The sequence below is a fragment of the Haliaeetus leucocephalus genome, unplaced genomic scaffold (assembly GCF_000737465.1).
Source record: "Haliaeetus leucocephalus isolate CR32 unplaced genomic scaffold, Haliaeetus_leucocephalus-4.0 Scaffold656, whole genome shotgun sequence".
Lineage (NCBI taxonomy): Eukaryota > Metazoa > Chordata > Aves > Accipitriformes > Accipitridae > Haliaeetus > Haliaeetus leucocephalus.
Genome location: NW_010973092.1, coordinates 12,373,430 through 12,388,816, shown reverse-complemented (window position 1 = coordinate 12,388,816; position 15,387 = coordinate 12,373,430). Strand labels below are relative to the sequence as shown.

The 15,387-nt window shown below is 60.1% G+C and overlaps 1 protein-coding gene across 1 annotated transcript in view; it reads right to left on the bottom strand.

Moving 5' to 3' along the window:
- Positions 1 to 1,767: 1,767 nt before the first annotated feature.
- ABLIM3 (actin binding LIM protein family, member 3) overlaps positions 1,768 to 15,387 on the bottom strand; it is a 74,113-nt gene continuing 60,493 nt past the window's right edge. The window contains exons 7-23 of the mRNA XM_010579243.1: positions 14,450 to 14,537; positions 13,002 to 13,060; positions 12,366 to 12,437; positions 11,799 to 11,954; positions 10,619 to 10,648; positions 9,910 to 10,039; positions 8,946 to 9,044; positions 7,463 to 7,513; positions 5,913 to 6,047; positions 5,593 to 5,657; positions 5,104 to 5,251; positions 4,367 to 4,396; positions 3,879 to 3,937; positions 3,322 to 3,382; positions 3,086 to 3,093; positions 2,436 to 2,516; positions 1,768 to 2,021 (exon numbers count right to left, since the gene is read on the bottom strand). Coding sequence (XP_010577545.1) covers positions 1,908 to 2,021; positions 2,436 to 2,516; positions 3,086 to 3,093; positions 3,322 to 3,382; positions 3,879 to 3,937; positions 4,367 to 4,396; positions 5,104 to 5,251; positions 5,593 to 5,657; positions 5,913 to 6,047; positions 7,463 to 7,513; positions 8,946 to 9,044; positions 9,910 to 10,039; positions 10,619 to 10,648; positions 11,799 to 11,954; positions 12,366 to 12,437; positions 13,002 to 13,060; positions 14,450 to 14,537 — 1,386 coding nt within the window. The 3' untranslated portion in view covers positions 1,768 to 1,907. The remainder of the gene's footprint in view (positions 2,022 to 2,435; positions 2,517 to 3,085; positions 3,094 to 3,321; positions 3,383 to 3,878; positions 3,938 to 4,366; positions 4,397 to 5,103; positions 5,252 to 5,592; positions 5,658 to 5,912; positions 6,048 to 7,462; positions 7,514 to 8,945; positions 9,045 to 9,909; positions 10,040 to 10,618; positions 10,649 to 11,798; positions 11,955 to 12,365; positions 12,438 to 13,001; positions 13,061 to 14,449; positions 14,538 to 15,387) is intronic.

Below are 15,387 nucleotides of genomic sequence, written 5' to 3'. Positions count from 1 at the left end.
AACAGTTAGTTATTGTGCATAAAAAGCTTTGAAAAGACTCCTGCTGTTGTGTTATTATTATTAACAATAATATCCTCCAGGCTTTATCATTGAAACTGCTGCTGGAGAGGGAAGTTTCTTATAGCCACAAATGGTTGAGCTTGATTTAGGGAGCTATAGTTTATCTGCATAAAATCATTATAAATAAAATTGGTTTATTTACTGCTGCACTAAAGCAGACAGGAGCAATTACCAGTGCAATATTGCCATCTCCACCTCAGCCCCCAGCCCCCTTCATACCGGCATAAAGCTCCTGGAGCTGTGGCTGCTGCTGATGGGAGATCTCCTGCCCCAAGCACCCTGCACCCTGGCAAACCCCTGCAAGGGGCCCCGCATGTCTCTCCTGCCTCACACAGGAACCTGGTGACGGCTTTTTGGGCAACAAGCTGAGCAGGCTCAGCAGCCAGTGGTGGTGGTGCTGATGGCAGGGAGGGCATTTGATCCACCTGATGGGAGACACCAGGACAGGAGAGTTTCAAAGAGGACCAGAACAGGCAGAAGCAGAGCTGCCTGTGGCACAGTGAAGGTGACTGTCCCGTCAGAGGAACCCTGCTAACCCAGCTCTTGCAGAGGTGCCCTGAGGCTTGCTGACCTGTTTGGGACTGCTCAGTCCTGCGGTATGGCTGAAAATTGTGCCAGACAAGCAAATAGGAAACCAGAGCACCACAGACACCAAGAAAAGTGTTTGTATGGAAATAACCCTATTAGTTTCAAGAAAAAATAAGCAAAAGCAAAAAAAAACCCCAAAAACCCAGTAGTCTGCAGTGGAGTGAATGCTGAACGGCCCTGGTAATGGCCTTCGCTCCTGGAGGCTTGCAGAGGTATTGATCTGGACTTCAGGCATCAGTGATGGGGTAATCCAGGAAAACTCCCATGAAAAGGTCCAGCAGTTAGTGGGACCGGCTTCCCAGCTCCCCCACTCTGGCCTTGCCACCAGGTCCCGGCCAGACTGGTCCCACTGCTGCTTGTGTGGGTGTCGAGACCCTGGAGCAGCAGGGCTGGGTGCTCCCACCATCTCTGGTAGGACCCCACGCACAGTGGCCCAGGACGGGACGGCAGCTCAGCTTGTCCGCTCCCGGGCCTTGTCCAGGGCCTGGACAAACCTGAACAGCAGCAAGAAACTGCACAGGGGAGGAGGTGGCTTTGGCTGTTTCATTTCAGAAGGGCTTGTTTTTGGGATGGCACTTTGGGAGGAAAAACTGGCTCTGTAGCAATACTAGGTTTGCAGGTAAAGCCAACAGCTCAGGACACACCGGGCCCAGGCTTGCACCTTGACCCATGGGGGTGCACCCTGCTCCCCGTGGGGTCCCCACCACTTCTCCTCCTTGTCCCCTGCCCCAGGCTCTGTATTTCTGATCCTGAGGGTGAGCCTGAAGGTGCCCCGAAGTGCATGGCCTTGTTAAAGGCAGGGAGGGCATTAAGGAGCCCATGGCGAGATCCCGCTTTCCTGCAATTGTACCCAGGGCCTTTTCCAACCCACAAGTAAATACACAGACCAGCTGAGCAGAACGGGATGGGACACCCCTATCCCACCCCCCATCCCAGGGCCCTGCTCTCCCCCAGCCCTGGGTGCTGTGGCTGCAGCAGGAGAATCCCCCCCACTCCGTAGGGCAGCACTGACAGACGCCAAGTGCTTCGGGGCACACGTGGCTTTAGCCCCTGGGAGAACCCAAGGATTGATACAGAATCAGGGTTGGAAAAGAAAAGGAAACAAAGAGCATAAAATGATCTGCAAGACTCCAGTTCACTCTCAGGGGTGCAGAGGGCGCCTCTGCCACATACAGCACCGAGAATCATACAGAGCTGCAATATAGAGATCTTTCTATGTATATATTTATAGGTATGTATATATTTATAGTGCACTGCATTTAAAACAGCCGGGCCTGCTTCTTCAGCTCGTTCCTCTTCCACAGGGCCAGGCGGTCGAACTCGGCGATGGTCATGCCGAAGATCTGGTAGAACTCCTCCTGGGAGAGGTGGCGCTGGGGAGAGACAGGATGCTGGGCCAGGGCTGGGGACCGTGGCCACCGTCCGGGGCCAATGGCCACCACACAGGCCGTATGGCTGCAGTGGGGTGGGAGGGCACGCAAGGGGGCCCGATGGCATCCCCTGCCTGGCTGGGTGCGATGGGGTGATACAACCCCCAGCAGCGCTCACTTGGGAGAGGGGGAGCACCCAGCACCCTCCTGCTCCTGCCAAACAAATTCATGCTGTGGGCATGGGGAACAGCTCTGCCAGGCCAGTGCAGCAGCAGGACCACCGTGACAGTGTGCTGGCACACGTGTGCTCCTGGAGAGCCCCTCGCAGTCCCACACTGCCTGCTGGGGCTAAGGGGACACCCCGCAGGATCGCATCCCTCTGAGGAGATTACCCGCCATGGAAAAGGCTCTCCTCACCTCTAACCGAGTCCTGTCCACGTCTTTGGGCAGCTGGTTCCTCCCCCTCGTCTTCACTAGGAGCAACTCGTAGGGGTATATCTGCACAGGGACAGGAAGACCACGGGGTAGCTCCAGAGCCAGAAGAGGACAGTTGGGGCACACCTGGGAAGGAGGCCATGGGGGCCACCAGGGCAAAGCCTGCTCCTGCTGTATTTAGCAGGATTTGGGTGGCACAGCTGCCTCCAGGGCTTGGATGGGACAAGGCAAGGGGGGACTTGCTCTCAGGGTGATCCTAATCCACCTTGAATCACCTTGGTGGCTCTGGAATAGCCTGCTCACTCTGTGAAACCGGGAGCGACCCAGGGAAGAGTGTGAGTAGGGGACCACCAGCACAACCACCCTTCTCTGTTCCCCACCCAGGAGACAATTCTGTTTGGCCAAGTGCTTGGGACCCTGGCAGGAGGGGAAGGACTCTGGTCCGAGCCCCACCGTCCCAGGACGGGGCTGTCAGGTGAAGGATGGAGGGGTATGAAGGTAGGGCATTGTGGGCAGAGGGCAAAGCTTCCTCCTGAAGGGCCTGGGGACACAGGGACACGTCTCTGGGACTCCCTCTGGGTGGTACTTGCACCTCCGGCTGGCAGCTGCTCCTTGGAGCAGGAGCATCTTACCTTGTACTCTGTGGGGAGAGAGAAAAGACAAGAGAGACATGAGCCACGCTGACCCCTCTGCTGCCAGGATCCTCCCCCCAGGGCTGTGGGGACCCCCGCTTGTCTCCCAACTTCTCCCCCCAGCCTGGGCCTCATTTTCCATTTCTGCCTGTGGTGGGGTAGGCAGCCACACGGCTTCTGGCTCCATGCCTACAGGGTCCCCTGCCCACGCTGCTCCTCAGCCCGCGGCACTTTACCTCGCATCCCCCAGTTGACGGCATTCGTGCTGTCGTAGTGGAAAAGCTCAGCACTGGGAGGCTGCAGGAGGGATACAGGGAGGGAGGAGTAAGAGGGGGTCCCATCCAGACGCTCAGCATGGCACCCACCCACCCCAAAGCAGGACCCACTCCCCACACCTGGCAGTGGGGAAACTGAGGCACGAGGAGGTGAACTAACAAGTACAGGTCACACAGAGGGAGGACCAGGTCTCCTGACCCCCAGCAATTGCTACCGCAGGGTATAAAGCAAAGCTCTCATCCTGGGAAGCAAGACCAGGGTCCCTCTGAAATGTGCCCTGCAGGACATTCAGGGCAGGTACCTCTGTCCTGCAGCGCCTGGACAGGGAACTTTGGTCCCTAATAAGGGTCATTTTGGATTGGTGCAGACCAGCAGTGACAGCAGGCGTGCAAAGAAGCAGGGAGCAGGACACCCTAGTCATGAAAGGAGGGCACCGGGGGCTTTGAGGAGCCTGGGGAGAATGATGAAGGGTGCAGAGATGCCTGGCAGCGGCAGGATGGAGGCAGGAGGCACTTACCCTGTGCAGCCCGTTCCTCCTGTAGGCAGGAAGGGAGGCCGATTTAGAAATGAGGGGATCTGCAAAGAAGCCACCAAGGTGCATAAGGGAAAAAGCAGGGGTGAGCCCCACATTGCAGCTACCCTACCCCTCTGCTCCCACATCGCTACCCAGCTCCACATTCACCCAGCTCTGTCTCCTTCCAGCTCCGACTCATTTCCAGCCTGGCTTCCTCCTGCGCTGATATTCCTCTCCCCAAAATCCCTTTTCCATGGCAGTCCTCCCACCTCACCCTTCAGCGCAACACAATCTCTGTTTCTCTGATTTGTCCTCTCCCGGTGCTGCCACCAGCTCTGCCCTGGTTCAGCTCTACCCTGGCCCAGCCTTTCAAGGGCACCTTCTTCTCTCCCCTTCTTCCCTCCCTGGTCCCAGCCTCTCCTCCAGCTCAGGCTCTGGACCCCACAGCCACGTGGGCTGAGCTGCAGAGGGCTGCAGGCTCACACACTCACCGCTGTCGGCCAGGTAGTGTGTCCGGGGAGCTGCAAGGAGAGCAGAGCCGGGTGTCAGGGAGGACCGAGCGCCCCACGCCATGCAGAGCTGCCTTGGGGCATGCGGGTCCTCCTTGGGGCTCCCGGGAGCCCAGCAGGGCTGAGGGGCTCCCTGACCACCTCTGAAGAGCCCCAGCTCCGTGAGGGCAGATGTGCCATGAGGAAAGAAGGCACAGAGCATGCAGGGGCATCTGTGCTGCCAGGGTCCCCAGTGCCCCTAGCCCCCCCTGCAGCCCCGAAGGGAGAGGGGCTGGGTGCCCTGGGTGCTGTGCAGTGAGAGCAGCGCAAGCAAGGAAGGCGACCCTGGGGCCAGTCAGCAGGTCTGGGGTGCCAGAAGGTCCCAGATATGCCATTAACGAGGAGGTACGCACACAGTGAGTCCAAAACAGGTCAGAGCAAACCCAGCGCTGTGCTGTGAGATTCCCAAGGGACCCTTCAACCACCCCATGAGGCACTTCACCAGGCTGCCGGGACAGACTGCAACACCCGCCAGGCAATGCCCCATCCCAGCCGGAGCACAGGGAATGGATGGAGCCCTCCAGAGAGGAAAAGAGCCTCCCAAGTCCAACTCTGGTGCCCAGCACCTCTCCCACCACCCCTTCCCAGTCCCCTGTTCTTCTCTCTCCACCCCAGCAAACTTCCCAGAGGGGCTGGGGCTGTGCCAGGTGGGATGGACAGATGGACAGGGTTGTCCTTACAGCCATTGAGGGAGCCCTCGTAGCCAGCTGTGTGCAGGGCTTCTCTGCTGCTGGCCGAGCTGCGAGGGGGTGTCCAGGGGTCTGCGTAGGAGTTGGACCGAGCCTTCATCTCCTCCCTCAGGATCAGCCTGCCGATGCCGCTCTGGATCTGGGCGGGGGGGAAAAGCCACTTTGCACCCCTCCTTTCCCTGCCTGGCCCTCGCTGACCGCTGGCACATCGTGGCAGGGCACGGCATCTCCCATCTGCTCCCCCGTCCCTGGGGACGAGGTACTGGGCTGGGGTGCCTCGGCAAGGGGGTGCACTCCCCCTCCTTCAGACCACATGTTGGGGGTGGCCAAGGTGGAAGAGATGGCAGATGGCAGCAGGGATGCTGGTGGCCCCTTCTTGGGTGACGGAGCTGGGCTAGGCCTCCTCCCCAAAGCCGACCACCACGGGGACAGCTTGCTGCCGCTCTCCCCTGCCAGGCTGCGGGCAGGGAGATCACTCACCTTGTGCATGCCTCGGTCATACCCGTCCTCCTCGCCTCCTGACGAGAACCTCCGGGCCCGGGGGGCTGCAAGGAGAGAGGTGGCGGGGGGGGTCAGATGGGCATGAAGGTGGAGACAGGTAGGGAGGAGACAGTCCCCAGTTGTATGGGGTCCCAAGGGCTGCCAGGATTTTGGGGTCACTTTGGCAGGTATCTCAGCCCAACCCCACTTTTGTGTCCAGACCCAACGGGGGAGCAGGGGAGTGTTACCTCCCAGGGAATGGCTGGGTTTGGGGGCAGGAATGGGTTTCCCTTTCCCCCAGCCCAATGGGGGACTGTTACCTTTGGGGGAGCCTTGGAAGGACCAGTACTCTGACTCAGAGTGGTAGTATGGGTCCGGGGAGTAGGCAGGGCTATACTTAGATGACTGTGCGATGTCTTCGCTGGTTTTGCTTTTCGTGGCTGCAGGGAGGTTGTCTGCAAAAGGAGCAGGCAGAGCTGTAAGGAGGACTCGGAGTCCCACCAGCAGGACTTGCAAAGATCCACCCTGGGTTGAAGGCAAATCCTCTTCCCTCCCGTCTCCCCAGTGGCCACCAGCAATTTTTGTCTGGGACAACATGGAACAGAGCTGAGAATAATCCATTTTCAAACTGCTGACACCTCCTGGAGACAAGGGTGCAGAAGCAGACAGTGGGGACAGTGAAAAGCAGAGGGGCTGTCACTGATGTGGCTGGAAAGGGACCCGAATGGCTCATAGCCCACAGCACCACGACAAGCTCTGGCTCCTGCATAGCGCTCACCCCAGCCCCAGTACCACCAGTGCCACCAACCTCCCCGTGCCCCTGTACCCCAGGCTGTCCCATCACCCGGAGGGCTATAACCGCACAGGTGGGAAGGTATGGAGGAAGGCTGAGATCCAGCAGGGAAAGGGCTCTCGGTGGGTTACTGCCAGGGAAGGCAGCAGTGGGCTGTGTAGCAGGAGCGAGGAGCAGAGAAGTGACCCCAGCAGCTCCGGCTCTGGCAGGGCCACACACAGGGCTCTGCTCAGGCTGGGGACTGAGCCTCGACAGCACACATGAAAAACCCAAGGGTGAGCCCTGCTCCTTTCCCCGAGAGGCCAGGAGGCTCGCAGGGGAAGGAGCGCCAAGGACAGACGTTGTGGCAGAGCCATCCCACCACCTCAGGCGCAGGGGACCCTGCCAACAGCAGCTACTTACAGCAGCAGGTGCAGCCAGCAGCAGAGCAGTGGGAGTTGGGCAGGTGGGAAGGGAGAGCCCAGGGAGAGAGAAGAGACACAGTTACTGCTCGGGGGGAGCTGCTGTCCCTCTACATGCAGAAGCAAGCAGGGACAGTGCAAGCCAGCCCCGCTGAGAGACACCAAAGACCCCTGTGCCTCCTCCCCACCCCTCAACAGCCCCCCACGCCTGTTTCACCCTGGAGCATCCATCCAGGATGGGCTGTGATTTTTTTCTCCAGGGCTCCACGTGAAACTGCAAATTACCTTCTTCATCCCTTTCCCAAGGCTGCTCTGGCTCCTGGTATCAGCAAACAACGGCCACCCTTGTACCCTCTGCCACCCCTCCATGGCGTTGCTTCCCCTCCCACAGCTATCCCTGGCTCCAGCACCACTGGCAGCCTTCTCCTCCATCCCTCGCGAGAGGGATGAGGTCCAGAGCTGCCTTTTTCTAGCACCAAACCCTGCACTCTGCTGCCCGGAGGGGAATCAGGAGCATCAGCCCACCAAAGCCCAGCACCCCAACATCTCGCCTTGATGCCTGCTCCCATCTCCCACCCTGCCCCTAAACGTGACTCAGCCAGACCAAGTCCCACACTGGTACCCTGCCCTGCGTCCCCCACGGAGCGGAGCCCGGTGCACGGCAGGCAGACCGTACCGTGTCGCTTATAGATGGGCGGTTTCCGGTAGATGTTACTCTCGCCGGCAGCTGGTGGAAGAAGAAAGAAAGGGAAGAAAGAAGGAAAGAAGGGAGGAAGGGAAGGTCAGCATGGGTGTGCTCAGCGCGGACAGGACAGAGGTCCTGCAGGAGACGCTACCCCTATGCCACGCTTCCATCACACAACTGCCTCCGGGTCCATGTGTCCCACGGGAGCGCAGCACCGGGCCAGGCCCAGGCGGGCTCTGGGACAGGCAGCAGGAGCACGGTCCCGGGGCTGCCCTCGGCAGCGGTGTGCACGGAGAACATGCAGTGAGCGCCCCAGCATCAGCATGCACCGCGGGGCGGCAGGCACTGCCAGCCCCGGGAGGGAGCGGCACAGCCAGGAACCACCGGCCGCCCCTGCCAGCCGGCAGCAATGCACCACGGCTCACGCTGGTGTGGTTTCTCAGGGGTGCCAGCACCTGCGAGAACCGCCTGCGAGCTAACTGGGGCGAAACAACATCAGCCAAAGCCTCTTTCCGCAGCAGAGAGAGAAAAGAGCGAGCTGGGAGGGAAAGCGAACTGGAGCCTGGTGCTGAGAGCTACAGCCCCCGCGCAGGGGCCAGGCAGCGGAGCTGGCGGAGCAGGGAGGGGGCCATCCATAAACCACCGACCGTCAGCGGGAGGGCAGGGCAGGCAGCGGGGCCAAGCCCTGGCAGGGATGGGATGGGATGGGATGGGAGCAGGGGACATGGTGGGGAGCCGCTGGGTGTCCTCACAGTGCTGTCCCAGGACATCAGCTGTACGTTGTGGAGGGTTCCACACTTTGGAGGACAAGGGCAGCGGGAGATGCCTACGGCTGAGCAGGGTGGTCTGGGGCTCTGGCCCCCCTGCAAGTGCTGAAGGATGGATGGGCAGCTCTGCCTGCTTCCCTCCCCACTCTCCCTTTCTGCCCACTCCGTCCCCATCCCCATGGGCTCTGCGTGGCCGGGAGCGGGTGGTGGCCCTTACCTGGTGGCCCCCTGCAATCCCTGCAGAAGGGGAGCAGGCATCTGGCAAGCCCAGAAGACTCTGGGGGGAGGGAGCAGCGGGCCCTAGGGGGAGTATAAAATAGTCATCTGTAGCGGATGGGTGCGGAAAGGCCTCCGGCAGACACGCTTCGGCTCGTGATCCTGGGGTGGGAGGCAGGGGAGGGGGCAGGCTCTCTGCAGGGGACTCATCTTTGTGTGGTGGGTGGAGGAAGGTCAGGGAAGAGGGAGAAGAGGGACATTGCAAGGATCAAGCAGACTGGGCAGCTCTGGGATGTCCGGGTGGTGATGGGGAGGGAGGAGGGTTCAAGCTGCAGGTCCTGTTTATGGATGGCCTCTACCAGGGGTAGATCCTGCTGCCAGCTGGCTCTAGGCAGGCGGCGGAGCTATGCATGCGACACAGGGGGGACGGCACATGCGGGCATGCCACAGACACGGCGCTTCCCTGGGGACCGGGGCGCTCCAGAGCCTACCTGGGATGTGGAAATGCTTGGGTGCTTGGTATGAGGTTGGTGTGGAGGACCTCACATCTAACTGGCTATAGTAGGGGGAGCTGCGCCCGCTCTCGGTGCCTACGCGGTGCCGAGCAGAAGCAGCCATAAGTGACCGAGAGAGAGAACAAGAGGCAGAAGAAAATGGGTGTTAAATGCAGTGGTGTTAGAAGAGCGGGGGGCGATGGGGACGTGCGCCTGGCTGTGGTCCAGGATGGGGTGTGATGGAGCAAGGGGAGATTTCCCGCATCTCCAGAGGAAGGCGGGATGCAGAGGAAACCCCACGTGTGGGTGCTGTTACAGGGCAGCAGGCTGCCCCACCGCTGGTGAGAGGAAAGCCGAGCGTGCTGCAGAGGCAAACGGTGACGAGCCCGTGGCGGTGCAGCGTAGGGGGTAGCTCAGGGAATGTGGGATCTCCAGACTTACTGACCTTGGATTTTCCCAGTCGTTCCTCCCCAGCTCCGAAGGACAGGAGACATGGCACGGACACACTCTGCTTCCCCCCGACATGCTCCAGGGCATGCACACGTGTGTGTGTGTAAGGACCCCCTTTACAGCACTGGCTGGGCACAAGCACTCTCGTGCACACCCCTCCCAGAGCTACCAAGCCAGCTGTGGCGTCTTTACTGGACCTGAGGGGTCACCTCCCTCCCCACCATATCCTCCATGAGCCCCAACTCTGGTCTGAGCCAGGGCAAAGCCCCCTCAGCCTCTCCTCTCTGTTCGCAAGACAAGAGTCGGGGGAACACAGCACACAGCAAAGCTGGTCACTGCCCGGCAACTCTTGCTGCTGTCAGCCCCCCACGGACCCCCCCAGGCCTCCTGCCTGCTTGCCAGAGGAGGGACCACTGAGGTCCCCTGGGAGAAGCAGGGGACAGTTTGGTGACCCCACTCCCGTTGGGGGTCTAAGCTTAGCCTAGCCTGGAGTTGCAGCTGAAATCCTCACCTGAACGGTAGAAATGGTGGGGGGACCTTGGGATGGTGGGGGACATGCCCTGGCGGCTGTAGGTGGGGGAGTCAATGTAGCCAGGGCTGGAGGCTCGCCTCTGCCGCATGTCAAAGCTCTCGTAGATGTCCTGGGGATGGCGAAAGGCATGGAAAGAAGCAGGGTTAGAGCTGGCAGGATGAGGGACAAGGCAGGTCAGTGCCTCGGCCGCCCTGTGAGGAGGTGTCCCATGGATGGGGGTTCCCATGCTTGTGGCAGCCCAGGAGGGTGCATGCTTTGCGGTGTGACATGCAGGGCAGCGTGCATGTCCTCCACAGCTGGAGGGGTCCCCAGGCTGCTCTGCCTCCCTGCTGCCGAAATGCAGGCAGCAAAGCCCAGGGTTTGGGACCAGGTGACAGTGTCTGTCAAGAGGCTTTCATCCCCTTGCCTAGAGATAGTCTCCTTCCCCTGTGCTTGTTGCCAATTACTGGTGTCCCCCTCCACTCTGGGTGGCACTCTGGGTCCACTCTGCCAGGGAGGATTTGCTTGCTGCTAATCCCTGGGGCCCTGAAGGACAGGACCCTCCTGGACAGGGTCCCCTGTCTCCCACCACATCACGGCAGCACCCAGGTGGGGGGACGTTCAGCAGAGCCCCAGTGGTCCCTGGGCAAAGGGACGCCCTGTGGGGGCAGCAGGTGACAGAACCCCCGGTGCCTGCCGGGGGCATTACCTGTGAATATGGGGAGAGGGTCCCCAGGGACTGGAAGCGGCAGGAGGCAAAGTGGGGGGGGGGGGAAGAAGCAGAGAGAGAGAAAGAAAACGGTTAAGGAGAGCAGTGACAGACTGAGGTCCCACAGCAGCCCGTTTTCCCCATGTTACAGCCTCATCACAGCTGCCAGGCAGTGAGGGTGGCTGGTGGCACAGCCAGAGCCCAACTACAGCAGGACGCAGGGCAGGGAGCCCCCGGCCAGGAGGGGAGCTGGAGCAAGGATGGCACCTCCTGAATCGGCAGCCTGCACCCCTTCTCAGAGACCTCGGTGGAGTGGCTGCAAGGGGGGGGAAGGCAGTTGCTGGCCCCACGGTGGGCCATGGCCATGCTGCCTGCACCATCACCGGGTGGGCTGGAGGAAACCAGACTTGTGACAAGCCTTGAGACTCGAGATGTAAGAGACGCTGCTGGTGGCCGTTACAAAGTCCTCTTCCAGGATGACCTCAGGTCCCCCATCTCTGTGTGAGCTGCTCAGACGCTCTTCTTCCATGGACTTACTGAATTCATCCAGCAGCCCCAGCCTGCCTGGGGGAGTGGGACAGGGCAATCCCATGCCATGTGCTGCTTGGGCATCATCTCATCACACGCTTGCAAAAACTGCACTGACCAAGCCCCCTTCCCCTGGCTGTGGGGCCAGCACCCAACAGGAGCAGCCCTGCCATGCCAGGGCTGGGTGGCCAGGAGGATTGCTTGCCAGGGGCCAGGCTTTGGCCTGAACCTGCTGTCTGTCTGTCCCTCCACCCTGGAGGGATGCACGCGTGCTGCATGCCCTCCTCCTCTCCTGCAGGCTGCGATGGGTGAGCTCTCTGCCACATCACTCCCAAGGGCGACGTCTCCTCCTGCGCAGCGCTGTCTGTCCCTGCACATCGGGTCTGTGGCACAGTGTGGGCAGGGCGCTGCCATCAGCTGATAAGGTCACTGGTTTCTTTCTTACTCTACAGCACCACCACCAAGATTTCCCTTCCAGCCCAGGCCCTCTTTCCAGTGACAGGGAGCCTCTGGGAGAGGTCTTACCCCTGCTCCTGCCTCCCTGCAGCATTCCCACTGGAGTGAGCAAACCCACATGAAGTTTTTCCCATTGCCCCGAATCAGGGCCCGGGTCCCTGTGCAGCCCAGCATTTGGCATATCGAGACTCAGTACCTCCCCATAGCTATATCTTTCCAGCGTCTCATCCGACGTGTATCTGTGATAGGGCTCGTAGGAAATGAGGTCAGGACGCTGCACTTCATAGATGGCTTTAATCTTGGGAAGAGCTGCCAGGTCTTTGTAATTAAGGATCTCATTATCCACTTTAGCCTAGGGAGAGGGAGAGACAGACAGAGAGACGGAAAGGAAGAGGAGGAGAGAAGGAAGGGAAGGTTGGAGCGCACAGTGTGGAGCCAGCACAGAGCAGACAGAGCCCACCTCACCCCAGCAGCAGGAAGAGGTAAGAGGAGATGCCTGAGAGGCAGCAGAGGGAAAGGGCAGAGGAGCTGGGAGGGTGGGACTGTGCCCCTCTGAGCGCTCCTGGTCTGTGCCAATGGCACTGGCAGCACGGCATGCTTCTGCGGCAAGGGTGCATGGCTTGTCTGTGCTGTCCCCGAAAGCTGGGCTCATCCCTTGGGAGATGCCTCACAGTGCAGAACAACACTGGGAAATGCTGCGCCCTTCCCTGGGGCTGGAGCATCTGTCCTGCCCTGCGCTGAGGAGGGCCAGAGCTGTACTTACGCAGATGACACGGTTCGGGGAGCCGATGCTGGAACCGGGGGGCGAGATGGAGGTTTCTGACGTCCTTCTGTGCTGTGGAGGCAGAAAAGCGGAGGACACGTGAGAGCATGGTGAGGAGGGACCCACAATGCTGGGTGCAGCAAGTAAATTGTTGGTTTTGGGGCTGAATTTCACTCAAGGTCCAGTTCCTCTGCCCTTTCATCCACTTGCTGCCGGTGCCCATGGCCGTTGCAGGCCACCCTGCTGTCCAGCTTTGCACTCTGGCCTCTCTCAGGGCCAGATCTGGAGTCAGGCGAGTGGCCTGGCAAGACCCAGCAGGCAGCTCTCCCCGTGGCCAGCTGGGTGCAGAGAGGGAGCAACAGCTCAAGGGGTGCGGGGGGGTTGGTTGAGGGGACTGCTGTGCCCCCTCCCCGCCTGCGGCATGGGCTGATGCCAGCCAGGAGGCAGGTCCCCACTAACAGCCTCGGCCACAGCCACCCACTGTCCTCTGGGCAGCGGGGACAGAGCTCGTGCCAGCCTCGGGAAGCTACCCCGGGCTTGGACACCGCCACAACGGTTCACCTCCAGCAGGGACTCGGGGGCAACATCACCTGAGACATGCCACCTCTCGGAGATGACCCTCACCCTGCTGCCTACCTTTAGCTTCTTCTCTGCTCTGGCCGCCTGCTTGCAGATGGGGTGCCACACTTCGGAGCCTGAAACGCAGCAAAAGGGAAAGCGTTTCAGCTCACCCCTGCTGCTAGGGATCGTCCAGCTCCCCCTGCCATGGGGGAGTCCCGTCCTGTCCCTGCCACCTCCAGCACTGACTTGCAGTCCACAGTGCCCCGGGGGGGACATGTCAGTGCTCTCCGCAGCAGCAGCCGCATTGAGCAACTGGTGTTATAGGAGTGCAACCCCTGCATGCTGGGGCAGCAGCTCCTGGGGGGCCCTGCAGGGGCACAAGGTAGGAACCAGAGTCTCTCCATGGGGAGCAGAGCAGGAGGGAGGCAGCGAGCCCCGAGGATGCAGAGGGAGGTCACCTGCTGGGTCCCACCAGCTTTCCTGGGCGCCTTCTCCACTACAGCGCAGCCACAGGCATGTGCCCCATGGGGCAGCGGGGACTGGTGTCCCTACTAAGAAACGAAACGGCTCCCAAGCACCGAGATGTAGTGGCCAACACTACTAAACTGTGACAGCAAACCCAGGTGTGGTTTTGGTGCAGCCCAACCAGTGCTTAGCCAGGCAGCTCCTGCTGGTTAAACCCGGGGTAACAGTGAGCCCAGGGCATCCACAGCCCCTCGCACACCCTCTGGGCTGGAACCAGCAAAGCCACTGAGCTTTGCCCAGGTGTGCCCAGGGATGGATGCTGAGCACACCCATCCTGCTGTGCATGACAGGGCCTTACTAAGACCCCCACTCTCGCTCTCTCAGTGCACAATTCCGCTTTGCCACCCATGGGATTAGTGAGACAGGGTGACAGGCAAGCACAGGTTACTGACAGAAAACAAACCCTCCCTCTGCGCTGGAAATAGTCCCTAAGGCAGCTCCAGGCAGGGATGAGCTCCTGCCAAAACCAAGCCCAAACCATCCAGCTGTGCCAAGTGAAAGCCTTACCCCTCCGGTGCTGGTCGCAGCATAACCCAGACAGGGGGAGTTGGGGGTGGTGGGGAAGGGGTCCTGGACCACCCTTCCCTAGGGTTGGGGAGAGCAGGGAGCCAGGCACCCAGCACCTATCCCAGCCTCTATTCACTGGGTGCAGGCCAGGGACACATCCAGGCATGCCCGGCAGCACTTCCCAGCTGCGCAGGGAGACTCCCAGTGAGCAAAAAGCTGCCGATGACGAACAAAGTCTCCTCCAGCTCATCAGCAGGGAAGGTTTCATGCAGAGAAATGATTGCCACATGGCCCAGGAAGAGCGCAAGGGCTGGGGAGCAGCAGAGAAAGGGTCTCTGGCATTGCTGCACAGAGACGCCCTTTTCGCACCGATTGCCCTAAGGGCCTGAACCCCAAACGCCCCCACAGCCCCCACATCTCCGCACAGCCACGCTGGTCCATGCCCTGACATGGGGCAGGGGAGTCCCTCCTCAATGCAGCGGGATCCCTACCTGTGAGGTACATCTCCTCTCCTTCCGTGAACATCTGGTGGCAGCGGACACATCTGGCACAGGTGGGGTGGTAGTGCTTCCCTCCTGCCTGCAAGGACAAGCAGAGAAGAGAGGCCCCTGAGCAAGGCAGGACATGGTGACCTGCTTGTGTCCCTGAGGGCAAGTGGCCCTGGCATCACTTGCTGCTGCAGACAACAACAAGGTGAATGGGGCAAAACTGCCCCCGGAGGCCTCGGAGACTGCCATAACACATGGAGAAAACCAGAGACCATTTCATCACTAATGCTTCTCACTTGCTGGACTACAAGTCAGACTGGGAACCTTCTGCTCTCCTTGAACTGTCCAGCACACAGGAAAGCAGAGCCAGGAGGTCCCAAACCCCCAAGGAAGGTACCCCTACAAACCTCACCCCTAATAAATTGTCCTTGCACTCTGGAAATAACTGAGACCCTCTGCAGTAACACTCAGCCAAGCAGCCATGCTTTGCACCAGCTCCTTTCCTCTATAGCTTTGAAGAGAAACAGCAAATTTGGCCCAAGATGTCGCAGCAGGGAAGCAATAAAAGGAGAAGGGCCCCAAAGATAAATCTCGCAAAGCACAGGCTTCCTTTTGCTGTCAAACCCTCCCTGGCTACCATCGCCAGCCCCTCTCCCTCAAGAAACTTTTCTCCTTCTGTGAAGCCATGCCCAAACTTCAGCTCTAGTGACATGCTATTCCCCAGCTGAGCGGGAGCTGGGCTGCTCCCTGTGCTCTTTGACAGGGATAATAGCTTTAATTGGTAGCTTGTTTCCTCTCAAAGTGTCTGCTAGCATTTCAATTACAGGCTCATTTTCTGGTCTGGGAGCTGGGAGGCAGGAACTGCTCAGGGCAGGAGGAATCTGGGCTGTGCTGTTAGAGCTCGACCCCAAAGGACTTTTTACTCCCATAATAATCCAAGA